Here is a 23,350-nt window from a genome sequence, read left to right on the forward strand (position 1 = left end):
TTGACACACAGGTACTCTGTAAACCCAAATTGCCTCTCTTCTTGGTACATACAGATGATGATACAGCATTGTGGATAAGAGCTTGGAGTGAAGCGCCTGTCTGCCCCAGTTCATATCCTGGTTCCCACACTTACTAGCTGTGTGACCTTCAACAAATCAAACAAGGGTTATAATAGAACCTGCTTCTTAGAATTGTTGTGAGCTTAAATGAATTAATTATGAAAAGTATTAGAATAGGACCTGGCACATGGTAAGCTATATATTAGTATTAGTTTTTGGTGGTACTTATTTATATTTCTTTTGTACATTGCCTATTTCCCATTTCTCTCTTTTTTCCCCCTTGATTTATAAGAGCTTCTTTGCTTTAGAGGTGTTGACCCTTTTGTGTTAGAAATATTTGGTTTTATCATTTTCCTTTTAATCTTTGTTACATTTTGTCATATTTTTGCTGATGCCGTCAAGTCAATTCTGACTCCTAGTGACCCTGTGTACAGCAGAATGGAACCCTGCCCTGTGTGTTGCACCATCCTCATCTTCTGGCGCTGTATCAGACAGCGCTCTGCTGCTATTCATAGGGTTTTTGTGGTTGGTTTTTCCAGAAGTGGGTGGTCAGGTCTTCCTTCTGTATTTTGTCATACAGAATATTAAAACTTCATTGTAAGTTTTGTTAATATTTTCCTTTGGTAGCTTCTAGATTTTTCTGTCGTGCTTGGGAAGGAATATCCCCTATATTTCCAAGTACCTTTATAGCTTTACTTTTTTTAGGTTATGATCTTTAATTTCACCTTTAATTCCCTTTTGCTTATGGTGCCAGGTGGATGCCAATCATTTTGGGCATATACTTTTGAAGATTGTATTATTTGTACATACATGTGGCATTTCTCTTTTGTTGGCTACCTGGTAGCACAGAAATTGTATGTAATCAAATCTGTGGCTTGTCCCTAATAGATAACATGTTAGCAGTTGGAAGAATGTTTTTTCGAAGTTGAATATGCATTTTGAGCACATATATCCATCTCTTAGGTTGAAACAGATTCTGAGAAATGCAGTTTTTAAATATCAGTAACAGTAGATACTCAGATGTATGCACTTAATAAATGCCAACATTTCGTTCATTTTTTTCTCTATGTTGTCCTTCTAATGTAGAAACTTAGCAAATTCATATAACTTCCTTACAATAAGTTTCACTTACTGTGTAACTCTTATTACATTAGGGTGGAGCATTTAATTGACTCCTGAATGTTGTAGCAGAGACGTGTGCTGTGTGGCTTCCTATACTTGACACCCACATGCCCACACAGCCTTAGGTAACCCAGAAGTGTAGGCTTTGTGCCAGGATAAAAGGGTTTTTGTTTTAGTGGGTACCAAAAAGCCTGGAGTATGTCTTTTACTTCAAGATTTGGAGAGAACATTTTTATTTAAAACAAACGCATTAGTATTTCGGAGGAGAATTCAAAGTTTGTATGAATGTTTAATGTTAAATTGGAAGGTTCAAAATGAGAGCTTCTTTAGGCTATGCACCCAGTCAAGCATCCCCCTCCCCATACATACACACATGCACACAAACTCTAGTGTTCTCCTCATGAGCGTTGTAGGGTAAATGCCTAAGAAAACTTAAGGTATGCAAAGCCACTGTGCCCCGTGGGGGGCCTCCTGTCGATCTCCTGTCAGCAGGGTACAGTCAGGGAACAGCGAAGTCAGCCTCAGCCAACTGCTGGCCTAGAGTGATTCTGACCACGGCAGAGAGCTAACATTTTTGTAGTGCCCACTCTGTGAGATAGACTGTGGTGAGTGCTTTACATTGAAATCATTCAATCTTCCCAGCAAATTTTTGAGCTAGATATTCTTTTTCCCCACTTTACAGGTTAAAATATTGTAGCTCAGAGAGCTTAAGATGTTTACCAAAGTCATGACTGGCAGAGCTGGGGTTTAATGCTAATGCACTTCATCTTTCTGTTACACCATTGCCTCCTTCCCAGGCAATAACTAGTCATTTTGGTTCAGAATCATTCATTTATTTAGTTTGTTGTCAAGTCGTGTGGCATATTAGCAAGTATTGGTCATACAAATTGGTTGTACGACTTTGGACAAGTCATGTGACCTCTGGGCGCTAACAACTTGCATGGTAAATTATAAGATTGGACTAGGTGGTCTCTAAGGTTCCTTGGGGTTCCTTGGGACCTTAGGGTCCTAAGAGAATCTTCTGATCCTCATAGAATTCTTAGTGTTCACCTCTTCACTTGGTGCCTCTTCCTCATGACCCCTTGTAGCTATTACCTTACTCATTTCTTTTCTTTTCTTTTCTTTTTTTTTGAGTAAGATTAGCCCTGAGCCAACTACTGCCAGTCCTCCTCTTTTTGCTGAGGAAGACTGGCCCTGAGCTAGCATCCATGCCCATCTTGCTCTACTTTATATGTGGGACGCCTAACCACAGCATGGTGTGCCAAGCGGTGCCATGTCCACACCTGGGATCCGAACCGGCGAGCCCCAGGCCGCCGAAGCAGAACGTGTGAACTTAACCGCTGCACCACTGGGCCAGCCCCCTTATTCATTTCTTAACTGCATTACAACCCCACGTTTTTAGAATTTCAGATTTAAAGGATTCATGATTAAATCACAAAGTCACTTTGCAAAGGACACGAAGAATTTGGCTTCTTAGTGAGTGCTGCCATCTTGTGTCTACCATTCCATGAGAGAAAAAGTTGAAAATGGTAAAAATTATATTGAAGTATTTTTGTTTTGTTTTTGGTGGAACTTAAAAAAAAAAAAAAGACACTCAGTCATTTATTTAGTTGTCCAGCAGCAGCCTTGGTCAGCTTGAGATGACAATGTCAGTTAAAAATCAGCTTTCACATTTGTTTATGATATCTCCTTCTCTATTATCCCTTAGTCAGTCGCAGTGAAATTGAGATGTGAAAACTAGTATGAATCTATATCAGGGTTCTAAATGATTACGTTTCAAAATAGTTTTGAAAGAGTTAGTGTAAGATGTGAGTTGTTCCGTGATGCATGCTTGGCAGTATTAGTGTTATATTTCTTGGTGTTTAGACCTTATTATGCTCTGTTGTTTTCACCTTAAAACTACTATTCAGAATGTACACCTGAAATTTACACAATGCTATAAGCTAGTGTGACCTCAATAGAACATTTTTTTTAACTGTACTATTCTATTTATTGACAACAAAATTGTCAAAGGAAGATGGAAAGAGCTATATGGGATTTTTAGAGTTATTTGCTATGATGTGTTCACTTGCACCGAAAAAATGTAAAATGAAACTGACTTTAAAAACAGATGACACTGAGAGAATTTTGGCATTGATCTTGCAGATGTCTTTAAAAATAGTCATTCTACCCTTTATAGACATTTAGTTTTAACAGACAATGTGGGTTTTTTTGAAAATGTTAATGACTTATTATAGCTTTTTGTTCTTTTCTGCTTTTAAAAATCTGGAGTGTGATTATTATTCAAAATTGGAGTCCTCTCAAGTTCATAGAGTTGTAACTCTAGAGGAAAAATCATAGCTCTTGGAGTCCGGTGTTCCTGATTGTGATCTTGGGCAAATGTTTTTTTCCCCTTATGTATAAAATGAAGATAGTATCTCCCTTACAACACTGACTACATACTATGTTCTTATTGTATATTAGCTTCCTTGCTTTTTTTCTCCCTTCTGCTTTTGCTACTAAACTCTCTAGGTGACGTCAGTGATGTAATCAGGCGCACAAAACTAATACATGTGAGAATTAGTTGTAGCTAAGTGTTCTGATTCTTGTTTAGGACAAGAAAAGAATAAAATCACCAACAGTAATATTTTTCATTTCCGGATTACTGGGTAGTGGTCCATTTCCCTTGGCTATTTTGTTAAAATGTTTTCTTTTGTTTTAATTTTAGGCCACTGAAAGGTATGATATATTTGATCCAAGACAGTCCATTTCAGTCCAGGAATCTACAGTGGTGACAAGGACATGGGACTCCTCCTGCCAGATTCCAGATGGTTCAATACAGTTGACATCCTGGCTGACAACTGTGAAAAAGAACTTTGGATTATTTTATTTTATTGTTGTGGGACACCACAATCCCAAATCCATAGGACACATCAGGTAACCTCTCTTGTCACTTGAGAAAAACTTGAGAAATTTTACTGAGGTCCCTTTTTCTTTCAAAATCTCGTACATAAAAGCAAGGAGCCAGAGTATTGTAAATAACCCTCTCCCTCTTAGTAACTTATTGTTTTGAGAATGAACTGGTTAACTTTGGTATGGAATATAATTAAGAAAGACATGTTTTTGATTTAATTTAGTCTACTTATGAGTTTAGAATCTATTTCTCTTTAATTTTTCAAGGATATTTATAGATCCCTAAAATATATTTAGATATTTAATTGCAAAACATTTTCGAGAAAAGAACTCTTGAACTTTCTAGACTGATATAGAGAAGATAAGTACTACTGGTTTTTCCCCTCGAGATTTTATTGTGAAATTTCCAGAAATACAGAAAAGTTGAAAGAATTTTACAGTGAACAACCATACAACCATCCCTAGATTCTACCATTACCATTTTATCATACTTACTTTAACCTGGATCTGTCCCTCTATATCCATCGGTCTATCTATCCACCAATTCTTAATTTTTTTGATGCATTTCAAAATAAGTTGGTTTTGTTCTCACCACACACAAAAAAATTATAATTATGTGAGGTGATGGAGTCTAGTAATCATTTCACAATATACACGTGCATTCAATCATTACTTCATACACCTTAAACTTACACATTGTTATATAACAATTATATCTCAATAAAGCTAGGGGAAAAAGTTGTTGGCATCTCTCAGGTGTGCCAAAATGACACCTATCTCCAATACATTCCTATTTGATATCCAGTGTAAAGTCCCAGTGTTTTCTTAAACTCACTAAAGACATGAACTATATGACATCTTATGTATTTGATCTCCTATGGAGTCTGTATACTAGAGCATCTGATAATATGTGTTTGCCACTGAATCATAGAAGTCAGGAGAGTGTTTGGTGCTTGATTCATAATGCTAAACAGAGTTATTAATGCAGATTCACAACTGTGTTTTGTATAGAATGTTGCTGTTTGTTTCACTATTTCCTCTCAGAATGACACAGTAATTTAAGAAGTTTAGAATTTTAGAAATCTAGATAGAAAGCTATGATAGGAAAGTATTTTTCTCATAGGATGATACTCATAATATCCCTTTAGAGAAAAATATTTCTGTCATCTAAAATATACATTTATAACTCTCTAGCCATACCTTCCATCTCAATATGGCTCATTCCTTAATGTTTCTTAGGAACTTTCAGAAGTAGTATGTGCATCAAAATCACCTTGTACCCTTACTATAGCGCTTATCTCATTGTATTATGATTTTTTTTATTTGAACGTGTCTACCACTAAACTGTATGCTCCTTGAAAGCAAGAATTTTGCTTCTGTCAGTGTATACTCATCATTATTCCTGGAATATAGATGGTACTCAGTACTGTGCAATAACTGAATTTAAGAAATGTTTCAAATAGAATTAAAATTTTTTTTCTTTCTTGCTAAGGCTTCAAGTTCCCTCTAGAATTCTAAAATAACCTTTGCTAATGAGGATGTCTGATACTGTTACTGTAAAAAATGAAACTGAAACAATGAAGGATTTGGAGGCAGAAGTGAAAGATACAACCAGAGTTGAAAATCTTATCAAATCAGAAAACTATGGGAAGATTTTGGCAGAGAAGAATGAACGTTGTATTGACAACAACATTGATTTGCAGGTAAACAGGAATTTCTCTCCGGCTACAAATACTGAATATTCAATATATAGTTATAATCTTCATACAAAACTCACTTTCAGGATTCTAAACAGGTAAGTTGACTCTGGGGGACGTGCCTATCAGCTGATTTTTGAGCCCTCTGGATTAGCTGGTTGAGTCTATCTCTTTGATTTGCTTGTGTCATGTAACATAGTTCTTTTTATTTGTATATGGCCGGTATGTTTTTTATTGGCTTTCTACTTTTTCATTCTGCTCTGTACATAATAATAAGTAATGAAGAGTTCAGAATTTAACCTAAGAGCTCTTAGGGGAGAGAAGAATAGAGAGTTTGAAACTGCAGAAGTTCTTTTGATAAAAGCAGCCCTCAAAGAAAGCAATCAATCAACCATGACTGAGCAAAGAAGTTGGTGGAAAAAAAGTCACTTGAGGCTTTTGATGCTACACATATTTGATAACTTAGCACTAACCACTGAGAAGGCTTTTAATTCCACGCACAGATAGAAATTGGTGAGTTGGTCAGCAGATGCACGACAGGTGAAAATTGTTTGAAGTAGTACTTATAGTATTTACTTCTAAGTGTTTCAGTTATCTACTGCTATATAACAAAGTGTTGCAAAACAAAGGGCTAACAATGTCAAAACAACAACATTTTATTTTTTAATATCTCATGATTTGTGAGTCAGGAAATGGAACAAAGGCTTGGCTGAGTGAATTTTCTGTTGCACAAGGCATCAAAAGAGGTCCCTTGCTGATATTTAACTGGCAGATGGCCTGACCTGGAAGGTCCAAAACTGTTTCACTTACATATCTGGCACCTTGGTGGGAATGACTGGAATATAGGCTCAGCTGGAACTGGAAACACTACCTATAGTCCCTCTAGCATGGTAGACTATAAGACTTATTATGTGGCGACTCAGAGGTCCCAGAAAGAGTGTTCCAGGAGCCAAGCAAATCTACAAGATTTCTTTTGACCTGGGCTGGGAAGTCCCAGAATGTCGTTTGATGATGCGTGTCAGTAGGGCCAGCCCACATTCAAGGGAAGGGGAATTAGACCCTGCCTCTCAGTAGGAAAGACTTTTATTCTACCACAAAAAGTTATTTTAAAATACTATCTTTAACACTTCTGTTTTAGTTTAGCCCTATGAATAAGAATTCTATTTTTGGAGAAAGTACTCTGTCGTTCTTTCTACATTCTAAAGACCTTGAGGGCTACATGCCAAAAATTGTACCTTCATTTTTTTATGATAAGTAAAGAGGTCTCTTTTAAAGATTAATTCCTTCATTCAGTCAAAAACTTTCTTTAGGGGCTGGCCCGGTTCTGTAGTGATTAAGTTCACACCATTCACTTTGGCAGCCTGGGGTTCACAGGTTCGGATCCTGGGCACAGACCTAGCACCGCACATGAAGCCACGCTGCTGCAGCATCCCACGTAAAATAGAAGAAGATTGGCACAGATGTCAGCTCAGCAACAGTCCTCCTAAAGCAAAAAGAGGAAGATTAGCAACAGATGTTAACTCAGGGCCAGTCTTCCTCTCTCACACACACACACACACATACATACACACACAAAAACAACTTGCGTTATTCTCCATTATGTGCCACAAATGTGTTAGAAAGTGATAGCAATTCGTGCAGCTATGAGAAAGCGTTTAGGCCTCGCTGATTAAGTATAGTCAAGTAGTAATTATAGAAGAAATTGGGAGGCATACATATTTTTTCTACTCATTTTTAGTAATAGCACTTTTTAAACAAAAAATCTCCATGCCTGCAATCAGTACACTCAGTGGTGGCAGTGTGCCAGTATCTTGATTGAATAAGAGAAAACCTACTAAAATTCTTTTGCATTCCTGATTGAAATACAGTCATGTGGTGTTAGGCGATTTCATCGTTGTGCAAACATCATAGAGTGTACTTACACAAATCTAGATGGTATAGCCTACTACACACCTAGGCTATATAGTACCTTATAGGTACTTATAGGACAACTGTCATATATGTGGTCCATCACTGACTGAAACATCATTTTGCAGCACATGACTGTAGTGAAATATTTCCTTGTAGTCTCTTTTCTGCACCTGATGTTCACTCTTCAGGTCATGCTTATCAAGAGGCGATTAATTTGGATTATTGCTTTTCCTCCTATGTTTGTTGTGTTGCCCTTGGCAATAAGCACAAAAATATTCTCATGACCACTATTGAAGCATGTCCCAGTTGTTCGTACTACAGGAAAATTTCATGCACTCCCCAAACACTTTTGTTGTTGTTAGTGCCATTGAGTCAACTCTGACTCCTAGTGACCCTGTGTACAGCATAGTGAAACCCTGCCTGGTTTTTTTTGCACCATCCTCTCACCTTCTGGTGCTGTATCAGACAATGCTTGGCTGCTATTCATAGGGTTTTCATGGCCAATTTTTTCAGAAGTGGGTCGCCAGGTCCTTTTTCCTAGTCTGTCTTAGTCTGGAAGCTCCACTAAAACTAGTTCAGCATGGATGACTCTGGTGGTATTCGAAATACCAGTGGCATAGCTTTCAGCATCACAGCAACACACAGCCACCACAGCATAACAACCAATAGATGGGTATTATGGTTCTCTCACTGGGAAATCTTAACCACTAGACCACGAGTGCAACTCCCCCAAATACTCATTGAAAATATACTATATCAAGGAAATACTATAGTAAGCAAAAATCGGCATGGTCTCTGACATGTTCCATATAGCATGGTGTCTGTAAAGACTGGGAAGAGGAACAGAGAATATGAGAATTCATTTTATGTTAATCCATTGAATGCTATATTCACTGTTTATTCATTTGTTTATTAAGAATTTACTATATGTGGGAATATTTACTGTGCTTGGAGCTTTTTTGGGTCCAAGATGCCTCTGTGCAGGGTGTCTGGCAAGGGGCTTACAATCGAAATAATATGAGAGATTTAAGTCGTGGAAATTAGGAATGGAAGCAGATAAGATCAGAAAATTTTTTTCCTATGTTTTCACCTGACACAGTGTAAAATAGAATCAACTATTTTAAGCATGAACAGGGAATAGAGTGTTGTGTTAAAAAAAAAACCTGGTTAATATAAAGTTGCCTTTTAACTTAATATGGAGTTACCTATTATGAAATACCTTTTTTCTAAGATATTACTAGACATTTTGTCTTCCTTTGGTAACTCTAAGATACTACCTAAAGGTTTAATTTTAAATAGTAACTATTATTTTTACTCATATTTAGATGTATGTGCCAAAGAATGTAGATTTCCTATTAAGAATTTCGAGTAAACCAATATATTCTCTATCATTCTGAAGATCAGCTACCATGAGTATAACTTATGTCTGTTGTCTTCCATCAGCATAGTAATATTTAAAGTACTTAGGAAAATGGAAATGTTTTCCTGAAGAAGCATACATTTCATCCATTTACAAGTCTTAATTTCCTGACCATCGTAGCTGCTTTAATACTATGAAGAAATCTTTCTGTTTTCTACTATTGGTTATGGAGAGCATTTACATGAAAAATAATTTGATCAAACTAGAGAGAGGTCCACAAAGATTATCTCATAAAGTTCCTTGACCATTATTATTATAAATAATTCTGCTTGTATGGCTCTCTACTCTTTAAAAATTATTTGCTGTTTTTTTATTCAGATTTTTGTTTTGGACTACAATCTTTTATAGAAATTTTAGGGTTACTTTCTTAAGAATTTCTTAAGAATACTTTAGAGCGAATTCGAGTAATCTATGTGCTTTAATGTCAAGACACTAACTTTCCCACATAATTGCTATAAGGTTGTTCTGAATTGTTGATTATGGTCCCAAATAATTGGATCTTGAGTTACATGTTGGACTTTCTATGATTATTAAGTATTTGGAAGTTTGGGGTAGTGAGGTGTCAAGTTTCTAAATCCAGAAAATGTTTGATTTGTTAGACTATTACTAATCTTTAACATAGGATCAATGGAGGGGTGAAGTGTTTGCTTTGGTTTCCTTTGTATAACTTATTTGTATGGCCTCCATTGTTTGATATTTCTCAGGGATAGATTTTTTAGATTAAATGTAGGGTAAATTACTTGCGTTGACTGTTGCCATCATTTGTTTGAAATGTAAAATTAGAAATCTTGTGCTCTGTTACTTACTAAAGGTTCAGACTCAACTTTCTTATTCTTTACAGTTGTATCTTTGTACTTGACGAATGCTCTGTCTAAGGATGTTCATCTATATAAATGTGTATGTAAACATCTAAAACATATTTTGGATCAGTTTAAACAACAATCCCTCTCCCCACAAACTGTTTATTGAACAGTAGGGTGGCAAATCCATGTTGTTTTGGTAACCCTTGTTGTGGAGGAAGTAAAGAACTGATTTTTGTTGACAGCTAGGGCTTATGTGCCAGAGTGCGTGAACAGTTTCTGATATATATAAGTGAATTTTCCACACGCAGAATCAGTTGAAGTATGTATTTAGTATATTCTCAGTTTCTGTGGCAAGCCCTTTGATGGTCAAGATGAGACTTTTGCATCTTGTATCCCCCAAGTTAGTTCCAATGCATTTCTTTTAAAAGGGGAGGATAGGGCAAGTAAGGGACAAGAAAGCAATGGCAATCCAGTAAGATAAGCAGAAAAACTCAGGGTACAGGCCAACTTCCAGTGAGGTTAATGGGCATCAAATTCCTTAATTGATGAAACATGCAAAGGAATTTCTGTTGAAAGGATTGAATAAAAGTCTGTCTATATAAAATCATAAAAATCTTAACTGTTTTCCTATTTGACTAACAAAGGTAAAAAATTGTATGTAAAGTAAAATTTATTTCTTGACATAAGCTCCCAAGAATTTCAGTGCATTATTTTTGTTTCTTTGTATTAAGCTTCCTGTCTGTATACTGTACTTTTATTGTCTTTTATTAATATTTAATGAGTTCAGCTTTTAAAACTTAAAATTCACTTCCCATAGTACACTTTACTTTTTAAATTATTTCTAGAATTTGGTACTCTTTCTATTGAACCTGAGTTATATGCACATATGAGAGCTAGCACTTATGTAAACACATTTGCTTTTCCCAGTGCTTTATTATGACATCTATAAAGAAGATGTTCACCACATCGTATAGATGGAGAAATGCTTTTACGTAATATTTTTACTTCTTCCAATAATGTTCATGTATGTCACCAGTAGTATGGTGAGATCCTTTATCTTCATTTAATATAAGGGGTAACTGTAAACCAGAGTCTGTGGCTTTCTCTGGGGACTTTTCCTTAGTGTTAAGACTCAGGCCTTTGGATATTTAGTTCTGTGCTCTTTCACCCAAAGTGTTAAATGGTATAAACAGGTTACTGATTGGCTTTGGTTTGTCGGTTTATTGAATTTTTTTTTAAGAAGTTCACTCTCCCAACTCAGAAAGCTTTGCTGTTTTCTCTTATTCCAGTGGAAGTTATCAATTTGACCTCTGTTGTTTTTATTGTTCTTGACCTTTAGTTAGACATTTAACTCTTTAATGCCTTATCTTCTCTTCATAATTACCATTAATCTTTGCTATTGCCTTGAAAAGTAGTGAGAATTAGTAAGGTCTTCAAGGTATATTAAGAGCCTTAGTTGAAATATCTCAACCATTACACTTTATATGTTCATAATAATTACAAATCAAAAACAACCCTCTTTTTGAAATGTTAGGTTTCCTCTCAATTGACTAACATTCATTGGTGATTGTCTTAACATGCAATATTATTCATAAAGATTATTCTGTTCTTTCTTAGTAATACATAAATCTCGTTTCATTATTTCAATACTTTCATTTTTCTTTGTTTTCCTTTATAATAAACTTCAAATTGTTCTTAGCAGTACAAAGATAGGCAAAGAAAGTTAGTGAGAATGTTAGACCAAAAGAGACCTTATGATTAATCAAAAAAATTAGAAAACAAAACCTATGTGCCATTCCCATATATTAAAGTTGACTGCATAGATTTAGGGTTTTGTTTCTTTTGTTATTAATTGTAAAGATCTCTGATTTAGGGTAGCAATTAACATATAGGTAATGTTTTGAGGATCCTTTCAGATTCATATTCAAAATAAATCTTAAATCTGTTTAAAGTTCTTTTATTATAAACAAAAGAACAAAGTACTGAAATCATCAACCATGTTTGTTTTTCTTTGCACTCAAATTTGATCTATAGGGCAGTACAGTGAAAAACAGTGTACATTCATTGTAATATTACTTAACCATTTATTATTGAACCGCAGTTTTTCTCCAAGGTAGCAGCTAGCTCTGACAATGTATTAATATCAGTTTCAAACTGAAATTCTAGTCAAGATGTTTCATATTCTGCACCCATTTATAGGCCCAATTCCTGTCCTATACTACAGTGTCAAACAATGTAAATTATAAATTGGGTGCTTTGTCCCTCAGCCTTCTAAGTTCTAACTTAATTAGCATGTTTCTGGAGTCATAAAGATCTGTTAAACAAGCTGCTAAATTTTTACTGTGACACTGAAGTTCTCTTAAAAGTGAAAAGCAAAACAATAGAGAAAAATCAATGAAACCAAAAGTTGGTTCTTGGAAAGATCAACAAAATTGACAACCTTTAGTTAGATGGACTAAGAAAAAAAGAAGACTCAAATTACTAAAATAAGAAATTAAGTGGGGATGTTACTACCAATCCTACAAAATAAAAAAGATTGTAAGAAAGGACTATGAACAATTTTTGTGTGCCAGCAAATTGGATCTAGGTGAAATGGACAAATTCCTGGAAACATAAAACCTACCCAGAAAGACTAAATCACAAAGAAACAGAAAATCTGAATAGACCGATAACCGATAACTAGTAAGGAGATTGAAGCAGTATTCAAAAATCTCTCAACAGAGAAGAGTCCTGGTGGATCTCATGCCTTTGCTGGTGAATTCTACCAAACATTTAGAGAAGAACTAATACCAATCCTACTCAAACTTTTACAAAAAATTAGAGGAGGGAGAACTTCCTAACTCCTTCTGTGTGGCCAGCATTACCCTGATACTATAGCTAGACAAAGACACTACAAGAAAAGTAAACTACAGATCAGCGTCCCTTATGAACACTGATGCAAAAATCTTCAACAAAATACTAGCAAACTGAATTCAGTAGTATAGTAAAAGGATTATATGCCATGACTGAGTGAGATTTATTCCTGGAATGCAAAGATGGTTCAACATGTGGAAATTGTTTGATGCAGTACACCATCTTAACAGAAGGAAGGGGAAAAAGCACCTAGTCATCTTAATTGATTCAGAGAAAGACTTTCAGAAAACTCAACACCGTTTTATGATTAAAAAACACTCATAAAACTAGCAATAGAAGCAAACTAACTCAACATAATAAAAGCCATATATGAAAAACCCACATTGAACATCATACTGGTAAAAGACTGAAAGCTTTTCCACTAAGATCAAGAACGAGGCAAGGATGCCCACTACTTGTGCTTCTAGTCAACACAGTGCTGGAAATTCTAACCAGAGCTATTAGGCAAGAAAAAGAAATAAAAGACATCCAAATTGGAAAGGAAGAAGTAAAATTATCTCTGTTTGCAAATGACATGATTTTATGTATAGAAAACCCTAAAGATTCACACACAAAACTGTTAGAGCTAATAACTGAATTCAGTAAAATAGCAGGATACAGTCAACACAAAAAATCAGTTGTATTTCTATACACCAACAGTGAACAATCTGAAGAGGAAATTAGAGAAGCAATTCTATTTACAAAAAAGAATAAAACACTTAGGAATTAATCAAGGACACAAAAGACTTATACAGTGAAAACTACAAAACATTGCTAAAAGAAAGAGACATAACTAAGTGGAAACACATCCCCTGTTCAGGGATTGGAAGACTTAATATTCTTAAAATGCCAATACTACTCAAAGTGATCTGCAGATTCACTGCAATCCCTGTCAAAATCCAAAAGACATTTTTTGAAGAAACAGAAAAACCCATTCTAAAATTCATATGGAGTCTCAAGGGACCCAGAATAGCCAAAACAATTTTGAAAAAGAACAAAACAAGTTCTCACACTTCCTGATTTCAAAACTTACTGCAAAGCTACAGTAGCCAAAACAGGGTGGTACTGACATAAAGACAGACAGATAGACCAACGAAATGGAATAGAGAGGCCAGAAATAAGCCCTTGCGTATATGGTCAAATGATTTTTGACGAGGGTGCCAAGACCATGGAGAAAGGACAGCCTTTTCAACCTATGATGCTGGGAAAACTAGAGCTCCACATGCAGAAGAATGAAGTTGGGCCTCTCCCTAACACCGTACAGTAGTCCCTCTCTCCCCCTTTATCTGCTGTTTCAAGTTCCACGGTTTCAGTTACCTGTGGTCAACCATGGTCCAGAAGCAGATGATCTTGCTTCTGACGTACCATCAGAAGGTCAGTGGTAGCCTAACGCTCATTCACCTCATTTCATTTCATCACATAGACGTTTTATCTTGTAACATCACAAAAAGAAGGGTGAGTACAGTACAGTAAGATATTTTGAAAGAGAAACCACATTCACATAACTTTTATTACAGTATATTGTTGTAATTGTTCTATTTTTATAATTGTTATAATTGTTCTATTATTAGCTATTGTAATTAATCTCTTGGTGTGCCTAATTTATAAATTAAACTTTTATCATAAGTATGTATGTATAGGAAAAAACATAATATATATAGGATCCGATACTATCTAGTTTCAGGCATCCACTGGGGGTCTTGGAACATATCCCCTATGGATAAGGGGGAACTATTATGTACAGAAATTAACACAAAATGGATCAAAGATCTAAACAGAAGAGCTAAAACGGTAAAACTCTTAGAAGAAAACATAGGTAAAAAGCTTTGTGACATTGGATTTGGAAATGATCTCTTAGATATGATGCCAGGGGGGCTTTCTCCATCGCCAGCCCCACCTCCAAGACACCTCCAGCACCCAGGGATACCTGCTGCAACCTGCACACTCAAAAGGGAAGGGGCCTCAGAGCTGGAGCTGCCAGCCCCATTTAAAGTTGACAACTTTAAGGAGGGCAAAGGGTGAAGACTGCAAAACCACAAAACAGACTGAAGAAGGTGTGAGGTGAGTCTCCCACGATTCTGCATCTCAACAAGCTCCCAGCTAATGCCATTGTTGCTGGTCAACAGGCTGTGGGCAGTACTTTGAGCAAGGAGAATGTAAGATACCTAAGAGAAAAGCAACAACACTGATGAAGGAAAACAACCATTAAGCTGTGGAAGCTATCCTAATCAAATGATTAGTGAAGCTGGGCTCCCTGCCCTTTGGGCATCTTCCAAGACCACAGGCCCTCTGTGATGTGCCCAGCAGAAACACACAGCTAGAGCAGTGACACACTGATCCTGGCCCTGCAGACAATGGGAGGAAAGCCACTGGGCCAGTTCACTTATACCAGAGAAAGAATGTAGCATTTCTAAGGAAAGAATCAATGCTGAGGTCTGAGGCAAGACTATCAGGGGGCTCCACGTTCCGCACCCAGCCCCTGAGAACTGACAGTGTGCTTTTGGGCTCAGGGTGGGTGGGTTTTCATTTGAAAACCATGAACATCTGTGGAGGTTATTATCACTACCACTAACCTTCATGAACTTGAGGAAGAAATGCCCTGGAGGAGAGATGCCCTTTGTTAATCCCATCTGATGACATTTCTTCCAAAAAAGATCCTGACTTGGCAAGAGGAACTCAAGATAATGACCAGCTGTTTTGGAGTTAGAATCATAGAACTCAGAGTCACAGCTAAAAGGTTTCCAAAGTTGATCTGAGCAACCCTTGCATTTTTCAGTGACCTATGCCCATGTAAATGAATTGCCAGGTCACCTGGAGAGCCAGTGGCACAGCCAGGACTCAGCTCTAGCCATCTTAGCTCCATATGCTTTTTCTGGAGTACCGTGCTGCCTCAATCATAACCTTTCCCAGCTTCATTTGGGCCCACCTACCATAAAAGCGGCATCTGTATTTTAATGCATTTTACAGTGAACTCAAATTCTTTTTGCTGGATCTTGTAGATGCTACAATGTTTGCTGAAATGAGGACTCCAAGGAGCAACCCTGTCCAGAGTTGGAACTTGCTTCCTAAATTGTGAGACTTGGATGATGAGACTGAGATAAGACAGCCAGCTTGATCTCAAGATGGGTGGATTTTGAAAGGGTGAAATAAAATGCTAAACACACACACACATAAACCATCAGTTGGCTGAGGAAGATACTCAGTGTGCCCTGAACTGCCATGCTTTCTTTGCTGAGAGGCTCCACTATTCTAGGAGAGGTGCTAGCACAAATGACTCCACCCTGCACAGGATTGTGGTCACTTGAAGTGAGATGGATCTTGTACAAATAAGACAGATGTTCAGTCAGATGTATCAGAAGACCATGGACACAGTAATTGCAAGTGACATGAGTGAAGGTTACCATAGGCGGCTTCTGGCCATTGTGGGCTAGTGGCAGGGATTTTTTTCAATGAATGAAGCTGTTTAAAGTTGGTCCTTCAAAGCAATGGCTGACCTGCATGCAGCAGTATCAGTCATCACCTAACCAAACCTTTTTACTAAGGACTGTGTCAAGGTGATGTGCTTGGTTTGCACATGTGATTATTGCTGTATTTCCAATGTTATTTTTTCTCTATACACAATCAGTGCAAAGCCATATCACAATGATGTTGTAATAATGTAATGTTTATAAAGCATAATTCTTACTGCTCTTACTGTAATCAGTATACCAAATTGAATAACCCAGCAATCTCTAGAAAAGTATGGGGGGCATAGGACAAAAACTTTATGACATTGGATTTAGCAGTGATTTCTTAGATATGACACCAAAGGCACAGGTAATGAAAGAAAAAGTGGACAAATTGGACTTCATGAAAATTAAAAAATGATGTGCATCAAAAGACACTATCAACAGTGAAAAGGCAACCCATAGAATAGGAGAAAATATTTGTAAATCATATATCTGATAAGAGTTTAATAACCAGATATTGAGAACACCTAAAACACAACAGCAACAAAAAAATAATTCAAAAACAGGCAAAAGACTTGAATAGACATTTCTCCGAAGAAGATATAGGAATGGCCAATAAGTTCATGAAAAGATACTCAGCATTACAAATCATTCGGGAAAAGTAAATCAAAACTACAATGAGATACCACCTCACCCCCATTAGGGTGGCTACTGTCAAAAAACAGAAAACAAGTGTTGGCAAGGATGTGGAGAAATTGGAACCCTTGTACACTGTTGGTGGGAATTTAAAATGGTACAGCCACTGTGGAAATCAGTATGGCAGTTCTTCAAAAAATTAAAAATAGAATTACCATATGATCTTGCAGTTCCACTTCTGGGTATATTCCCAAAAGCATTCAAAGCAGGATCTCAGAGAGATGTTTGTACACCCATCTTGATAGCAGCATTATTCACAATAGCCAAAAGTTGGAAACAACCCAAATGTCCGTCAACAGATGAATAGATTTTAAAAATGTGGTATATACAGACAACGGATTATTATTCAGTCCTAGAAAGGAAGGAAATTCTGACACATGCTAGAACAGGATAAACCTTGAGGACATTAGGCTAAGTGAAATAAGCCAGTCACAAAAAGACAATAGTGTATGATTCCACTTATTTGAGGTACTTAGAGTAGTCAAAATCATAGAGACAGAAAGAGTAGTGGTTGCTGAAGGTTTGAGGGGAGAGGAGAATGGAGAATTATGTTTCGTGAGTATGGCGTTTCAGTTTTACAAGATGAGAAGACTTATGGATATGGATAATGGTGATGGTTGTACAACATTATGAATGTATTTAGTACTACTGAGCTGTACACTTAAAAATAGTTAAGATGGTAAATTTTATGTTATGTGTATTTTTCCGCAATAAAAAAATTGGGAAAAAGTGGAAGGCATGCTTTAAAAAATCCATTTTAAAAATAATTTTACTCCTGTTTAAAGCCAAATCTGGCTGCCGAACTGATACCAAAAATATAAAACAAAGGCTATCTACTTTAATAAAAATAACTTGTTGGGGCCGGCCCCGTGGCCAAGTGGTTGGGTTCGTGCACTCCACTTCGGCAGCCCAGGGTTTTGCCCATTCAGATCCTGGGCGGAAACATGGCACTGCTCATCAAGCCACGCTCAGGCAGTGTCCCATGTGGCACAACCAGAAGGGCCTACAGCTAGAATATGCAACTATGTATTGGGGGGCTTTGGGGAGAAGAAGACAAAAAAAAGAAAGAAGATTGGTAACAGATGTTAGCTCAGGTGCCAATCTTTAAAAGAAAAAACATTTTCTGTTTTGTGGTGATTGTGTGCATGTATGTGTGGCAGATTTTCTAGTATATATTATGTAATTTCAGTTCTTTGCTATTTTAAGTTAAATAAGTGATTTTTACTGAATAATGCCCATTTGGCAGTTTATAGTATACTCGTGTAGTAGTGCATTAGTTTTCTTTTGCTGCTTAGCTTATTACCACAAACTTACATGCTTAAAACACCCAATTATCGACTCACAGTTCTGTAGATTAGAAGTTAGGGTAGGCTCAGCTGAGTTCTCTGTTTAGGGTTTCACAAGGCTGAAATCAAAGATGTTGACCGGGCAGGGCCCTTACCTGAAGACTCTGGGGAAGAATTTGCTTCCACGCTCATTCCATTTTTTGGCAGAACTCAGTTCCTTGCACAGTAGGTCTGAGGTCCACGTTTCCTGGCTGACTCTTGGCCAGTGGCCACTCTGTTCCCAGAGGCTCTGCAGTTCTTCTCACACAGTCCCTCCATCTTCAAAGCCAGCAATGGTGTGACAGGTCCTTCTCACCCTTTGAATCTGACTTGCCCTTCTCAGCTTTTCAGGGGCTCGCTTGCTTAGGTCAGACCCAGCTGAATTATCTCTGTATCTTAAGATCAACTGACTTGGGACTTTAATTACATCTGCAAAATCTCTTCACAACCTTACTGTAGATTAATGTTTGATTAAATAACCAGAGAATGGGAATGTCGGGAGGCCAACTTTAGAATTCTGTCTACCACAAGTAGTATTTGATCCACAGCAAAAGGGTTTTTTATTGGTGTGATGTTAAGTTTTTTTAATAGAAAGTTTTCTACCCTTGACACTTAACAGTCGTAACGGATTAAAGCAGAGGACAGGAGTAAGTCACAAATTCTTTTTCCTTCTGCCGCCTTAGAATTCATTTATTCATGTGCATTTTGCTGGTATTCATCTATGGATTTTCCCCCACTTTTTTTTCTTGTAAGCCCTTACTCTGTGTAGCATATTTCTTTTAATTCTATTTTCAGATGTGAGTTACAGTCAGAAATCCTTTTGAACAAATTAGAGAAGAGCGTAAATAGAAACAGAAGAGACAGTACCAACATGCAGAAGCTCTCTTAGGCAGCCCTGCCATGTGTGCATGTGTGTATGTGTGCGTATATATGCTGTTTTGTTCTCTATAAGAAATGGAAACTCACTTTTCTATTTTCCCTTTGTGGTTTTTACTTATATTTTGTAGTATGGGTAACCCACAGTCGAAATCCCAAGAGTACAGTGCTTCTTATCTCAAGAACTTTGGGCTTATAATGGGGGATAGGACACACTGGTGCTGCAGATTCTCGTTTCTGTTGGTTCTGAAAGGAAGGCCTTTTTGATGTTAGAATGAAATGGAGGCTTTTTTCCATATATGAAGCATACTTATCTAGGTATTAAGGATTTTTTTTTCTATTTTATGTTTGATACCAAACTGGCTCCCTGGTTGTAATGAGTGTAAATGATAGATACCTGGACCTTGTAATGTTCAGGGTTGGAGTTAGAGAGGTAGATTAGAAGGAGGTGAGAGGAAGGAAAACATGTTTAAAAGCTCTGTGGCTCTGGTTCACGGGCACTTCAGCTTCTTTTCCAAACCAGTGCTTGGTATCAGAAACTAGAGCTGGTTGCCCGAGTGGGTTCCTCAAACATGTGATTGATGATGTGGCAGTTGTACTGAACATGTGTTGGAACTTTGCCTTCTTTTCTTCATTTCTGCTTCATTGCCTTATCCTAGACCAGGCAAATAGGATTCTGTCACTAATAAACTGGTGATGTATTTCATACAGTGCTGAAAAGCCTCAGTAGATAGGTGGCTGCACTCTGAGTCAATGTGATGTGAAACATTCTCCTTAGTAAGCTTGGAACTGAGCACAGCTGCTTAAAATTCCTCAGGTTTTTTATGGGGTTCCCCCCCCCCAACCTTGGCTAAAGTATAATATATTATAAAATACTGAAGAAGTATATTTTATTTTGCTACTATCTAAAAAGTTAACTTACAAATTCTATTTAGCTCAATTTACACAAAAATTGTTTCCATTTGCTCACTTAAAGGAAATGCCAACCCACAGAAGGATTTTAAGAAATCTTCTACAAGTGTGCTTCTGGGAGGAATCAGTACTTTTTTCCTTGAATCCAACTTTGATTTCCTCATTTTCCATTCTTTGTGGAGTTAGTTTCTCTGTGGTCTAGGATTATGAATTAAGAAGCAAACATTCTGTTTCAGCATGAAATTTAATGCAAATCTTTCTTGTGTATTCAGCGGCCATTGCAGCCATTTGGACAGACAGGAAAGAGGTCTAAGGTATAGTAAATATTTTGTGCTGGCATGCCAAGGGCCTCCTTCATGCTTGACGAATCCTTGTTTTCATATGGCGCTGCATTCAGTTTAGTTTTGTCATGTTTTGTTTGGGGCAGAAAGCTTATTTTGTTTTATTTGGGGTTTTTGTCTTGCCTAGTTGCTTTTGTGCATTGCTTTTATATCTTTAATGGTTCTTTATCTATAGAGAATGGCTTTCTCACCATTCTTTGGGTTTTGAAATTGGGATTATTCTCATTCTTGCTATTGCTATAATTTTCAAAAGTGCAGTTGTTTGTTTCCCCCCTAACAAAGGATTTTACTGGTTTTTAATGATATATTTAACTTGCACATTTCACCTCCATCTCTACGTGGCAGAAACTGCTCATAAAGGAACTTAAGAAACTCTAGGGGGCTTTTGTGAATGCCCTAGATTTGTGAAATATAGTGTTAATTTTAAATACTTTTCTCTAGTCAAGCTCAAAGTTAAAGCTAGTTCGGAGCCTTGCAGTGTGTGAAGAATCTCCACCACCCCCTACAGCAGAGATATCACAGGAGAACCAGGTAAAAAAACAAAAACAAAAATAAATTATTTAAAGACATGGTGGAATAACCTGCTTCCTGGACAATATTTTTTCATAAGGTTAAATAAAAGTTGTATATGCATGTACGTGTGTTATGTTTGTTTTTACTAAGTGAAACTGATTTGAGAGTACTTGCCACCCACGATACAGATGTGAGAAAACCTTGTTACTTCAATCAAATTCTTAGTGCAGTGATTTATCTCTGGAAATACTTAGGGATCACATAATTAACTGGGAATGTGGCTTTAAGGGAATTACAAATTATTATGGAAAAGTTATAAAATAATTAAAGTAATACTTCCAGTTAATGTAATTGTGATGAAATTTACCCTTTTGATTTTGGCCTTTAGAAATTTGTCAAACACGCTTGTGTGTGAAGAAGAGACTACCTAAACTTCTGCTTGATTTAACCTTTCTTAACCTGAGTGCATGGTGAAGCCAGTTTTCATGTGAGCTTGGCTCTGATATTCTCTAATACTTCTGATTCCTCTTCTCTCTATGCTTGTAAAATGTAGAACTACTGAGGTTCAAATAAACAGTTCAGTTTGTCTTTTATATTCTTTTTAATGCTATGACTCTTCCATTAATTTCAGCTGTGGATTGATCTTTGTCTTATGTTACATTTGGACACTTGTACATAAATATTTTTGGACCCTCTCCCAATGTTTATCAGTGTGATAACTTGAGCTGTTAGAGACTTATTCTACTTTTTAAGTTTCAGCACCCTAAAAATCCCCCCGTATCCCAACAATTCATTTCCAAAGATTTGAGACAGCTTTGTGGTTATTTAAGAAGCCATGACTGAAAAAGGGGCGGGAGGGAGCCATGACAGGTTGTATGTCTTTTTTTTTAAATAAATTCCAGTTGTACATTTATTGATGCAAGCAAAGACTTTATGCTTTGCCTTCATTTAGAAGATGATGCTCTCAAAAGCCTACTATAGATACTGAAGATAATTGTCGCATATTTAGAATACGTTCTGTTTTTATAGTTCTACCCCTCTTTGTTTCTAAAATGGAAGAAAAGGAAGGTTTTTAAAATAGATTATTTATTGTCAATGAAAAATACTTTAAAAATCACAAATTTCCTTTGAAATTTGTTCGAGTGTCAGGATCACAGCGTTCAAAATTTATTTGTGATTTTTATTTAAAATTTAACTACATAAATAGAAGATAACTATGTATGTATTCCATAAAGTAGATATCTTTTAGCAATAAAATAACAGACTTTCTAGCAGAAAACAGAAATAGAGTGAAAGTATTTTAGTAAGAACTGTTACCTGGAGAACATTTTCAAATGTTAACCTTTGGCTTTTGCACTGTTGTTGATAAGGCTGAAGAGTTATGATACACTGAAAATAATTCAATAAAATTGTTTTTTAAAATAGCAGTTTTAAAATGTTCTTTTGTACAAATCAGAGTAAAGAATACATCTGTTCAAGATGGAGTGGTGGGCAGTGTCGTGTTTTTTGAAAACTCATTTCTTTCTTCTGTTGACCAAAATGTTACACCGTCTTAGCCTCATGGAATAATTAGTCCAAGGAGATTGAGGAAATGAGAAGGATGAGATATTCATAAGGCTGTTAATCCAGAAAAAGTGCATTCTTTTTGAGAAAGACTGTAACATGATCGTTAGTTTTATTCAGTACATTTTACCTATCTGAAAAATATTCGGGGAAGGAATTCTTATACTACTACATAAATTTGGCTAGTGAAATTTATATGAGAAAAAAATTAATATCAAGAGTGTTGTATATTAATGTATATATTATTTGTCACAGATAACGGTTTCTGTGTTTATAGTTCAAAAAGCTGGGTTATAGCATATGGGTAATGAATAAGGTCGTTATGTCAGAATTCAGTTATTCCACTTAAAACCTTCTTTCTCAACTTCTCTTGGATACAATAAATTTTTTCTTTTGGGATAATGACCTGTTATTACCCTCTCTGAACAAAAGATGTTCCTTTTAGTAGAAAGTATTTTTCTAAGCCTCGAGTTAACTAAATTGCACCTGAATGAGAATTGGAAAGTAAATTATCTCTCATGAAATGTGCTAGTATCTAATCCTTGATGGTGAGAGTCTTTCCAACTAATAATGCTTGCTTCAGAATGTGATTTTGAAGGAATTAATCTGAAATAAAACTCATTATTCAAAAGGTTGAGAGGCAATTAAAAGAGAGATGTCACTTGTGTCTGATGAGAGCTTAGAAGAGGGAAGTGACCTCAATAACAGATGTCAATAACAGAGTGAAGAGTAAAGGAATTACAGCTTCCTATGGAGATGTTGCTATCATTCCAGTTATTTATAGTCAGAAGAGTTCATGTATAAGGACTTCAGCATTTAAAATATGTCTCCTTTATTTGCTACTGAAAACGAGGCCCCAGTACCAACCGAAGACAGGC

At 36.5% G+C, this 23,350-nt stretch overlaps 1 protein-coding gene across 4 annotated transcripts in view; it reads left to right on the forward strand.

Annotated features, from left to right (window-relative positions):
- The window catches only part of LOC124233824 (R3H domain-containing protein 1-like), a 181,140-nt gene that overhangs the window by 61,983 nt on the left and 95,807 nt on the right, over positions 1 to 23,350 (forward strand). The window contains exons 2-5 of one of the 4 annotated variants that reach the window (XM_046651059.1): positions 3,890 to 4,098; positions 5,567 to 5,777; positions 20,328 to 20,369; positions 20,838 to 20,927. In XM_046651059.1, coding sequence (XP_046507015.1) covers positions 5,607 to 5,777; positions 20,328 to 20,369; positions 20,838 to 20,927 — 303 coding nt within the window. In that variant the 5' untranslated portion in view covers positions 3,890 to 4,098; positions 5,567 to 5,606. Of the gene's footprint in view, positions 1 to 3,889; positions 4,099 to 5,566; positions 5,778 to 20,327; positions 20,370 to 20,837; positions 20,928 to 23,350 lie in introns of those variants that run through there. The other 3 variants (XM_046651060.1, XM_046651061.1, XM_046651062.1) reach the window with 3 other exon arrangements.

The sequence above is a fragment of the Equus quagga genome, unplaced genomic scaffold (assembly GCF_021613505.1).
Source record: "Equus quagga isolate Etosha38 unplaced genomic scaffold, UCLA_HA_Equagga_1.0 252_RagTag, whole genome shotgun sequence".
NCBI lineage: Eukaryota > Metazoa > Chordata > Mammalia > Perissodactyla > Equidae > Equus > Equus quagga.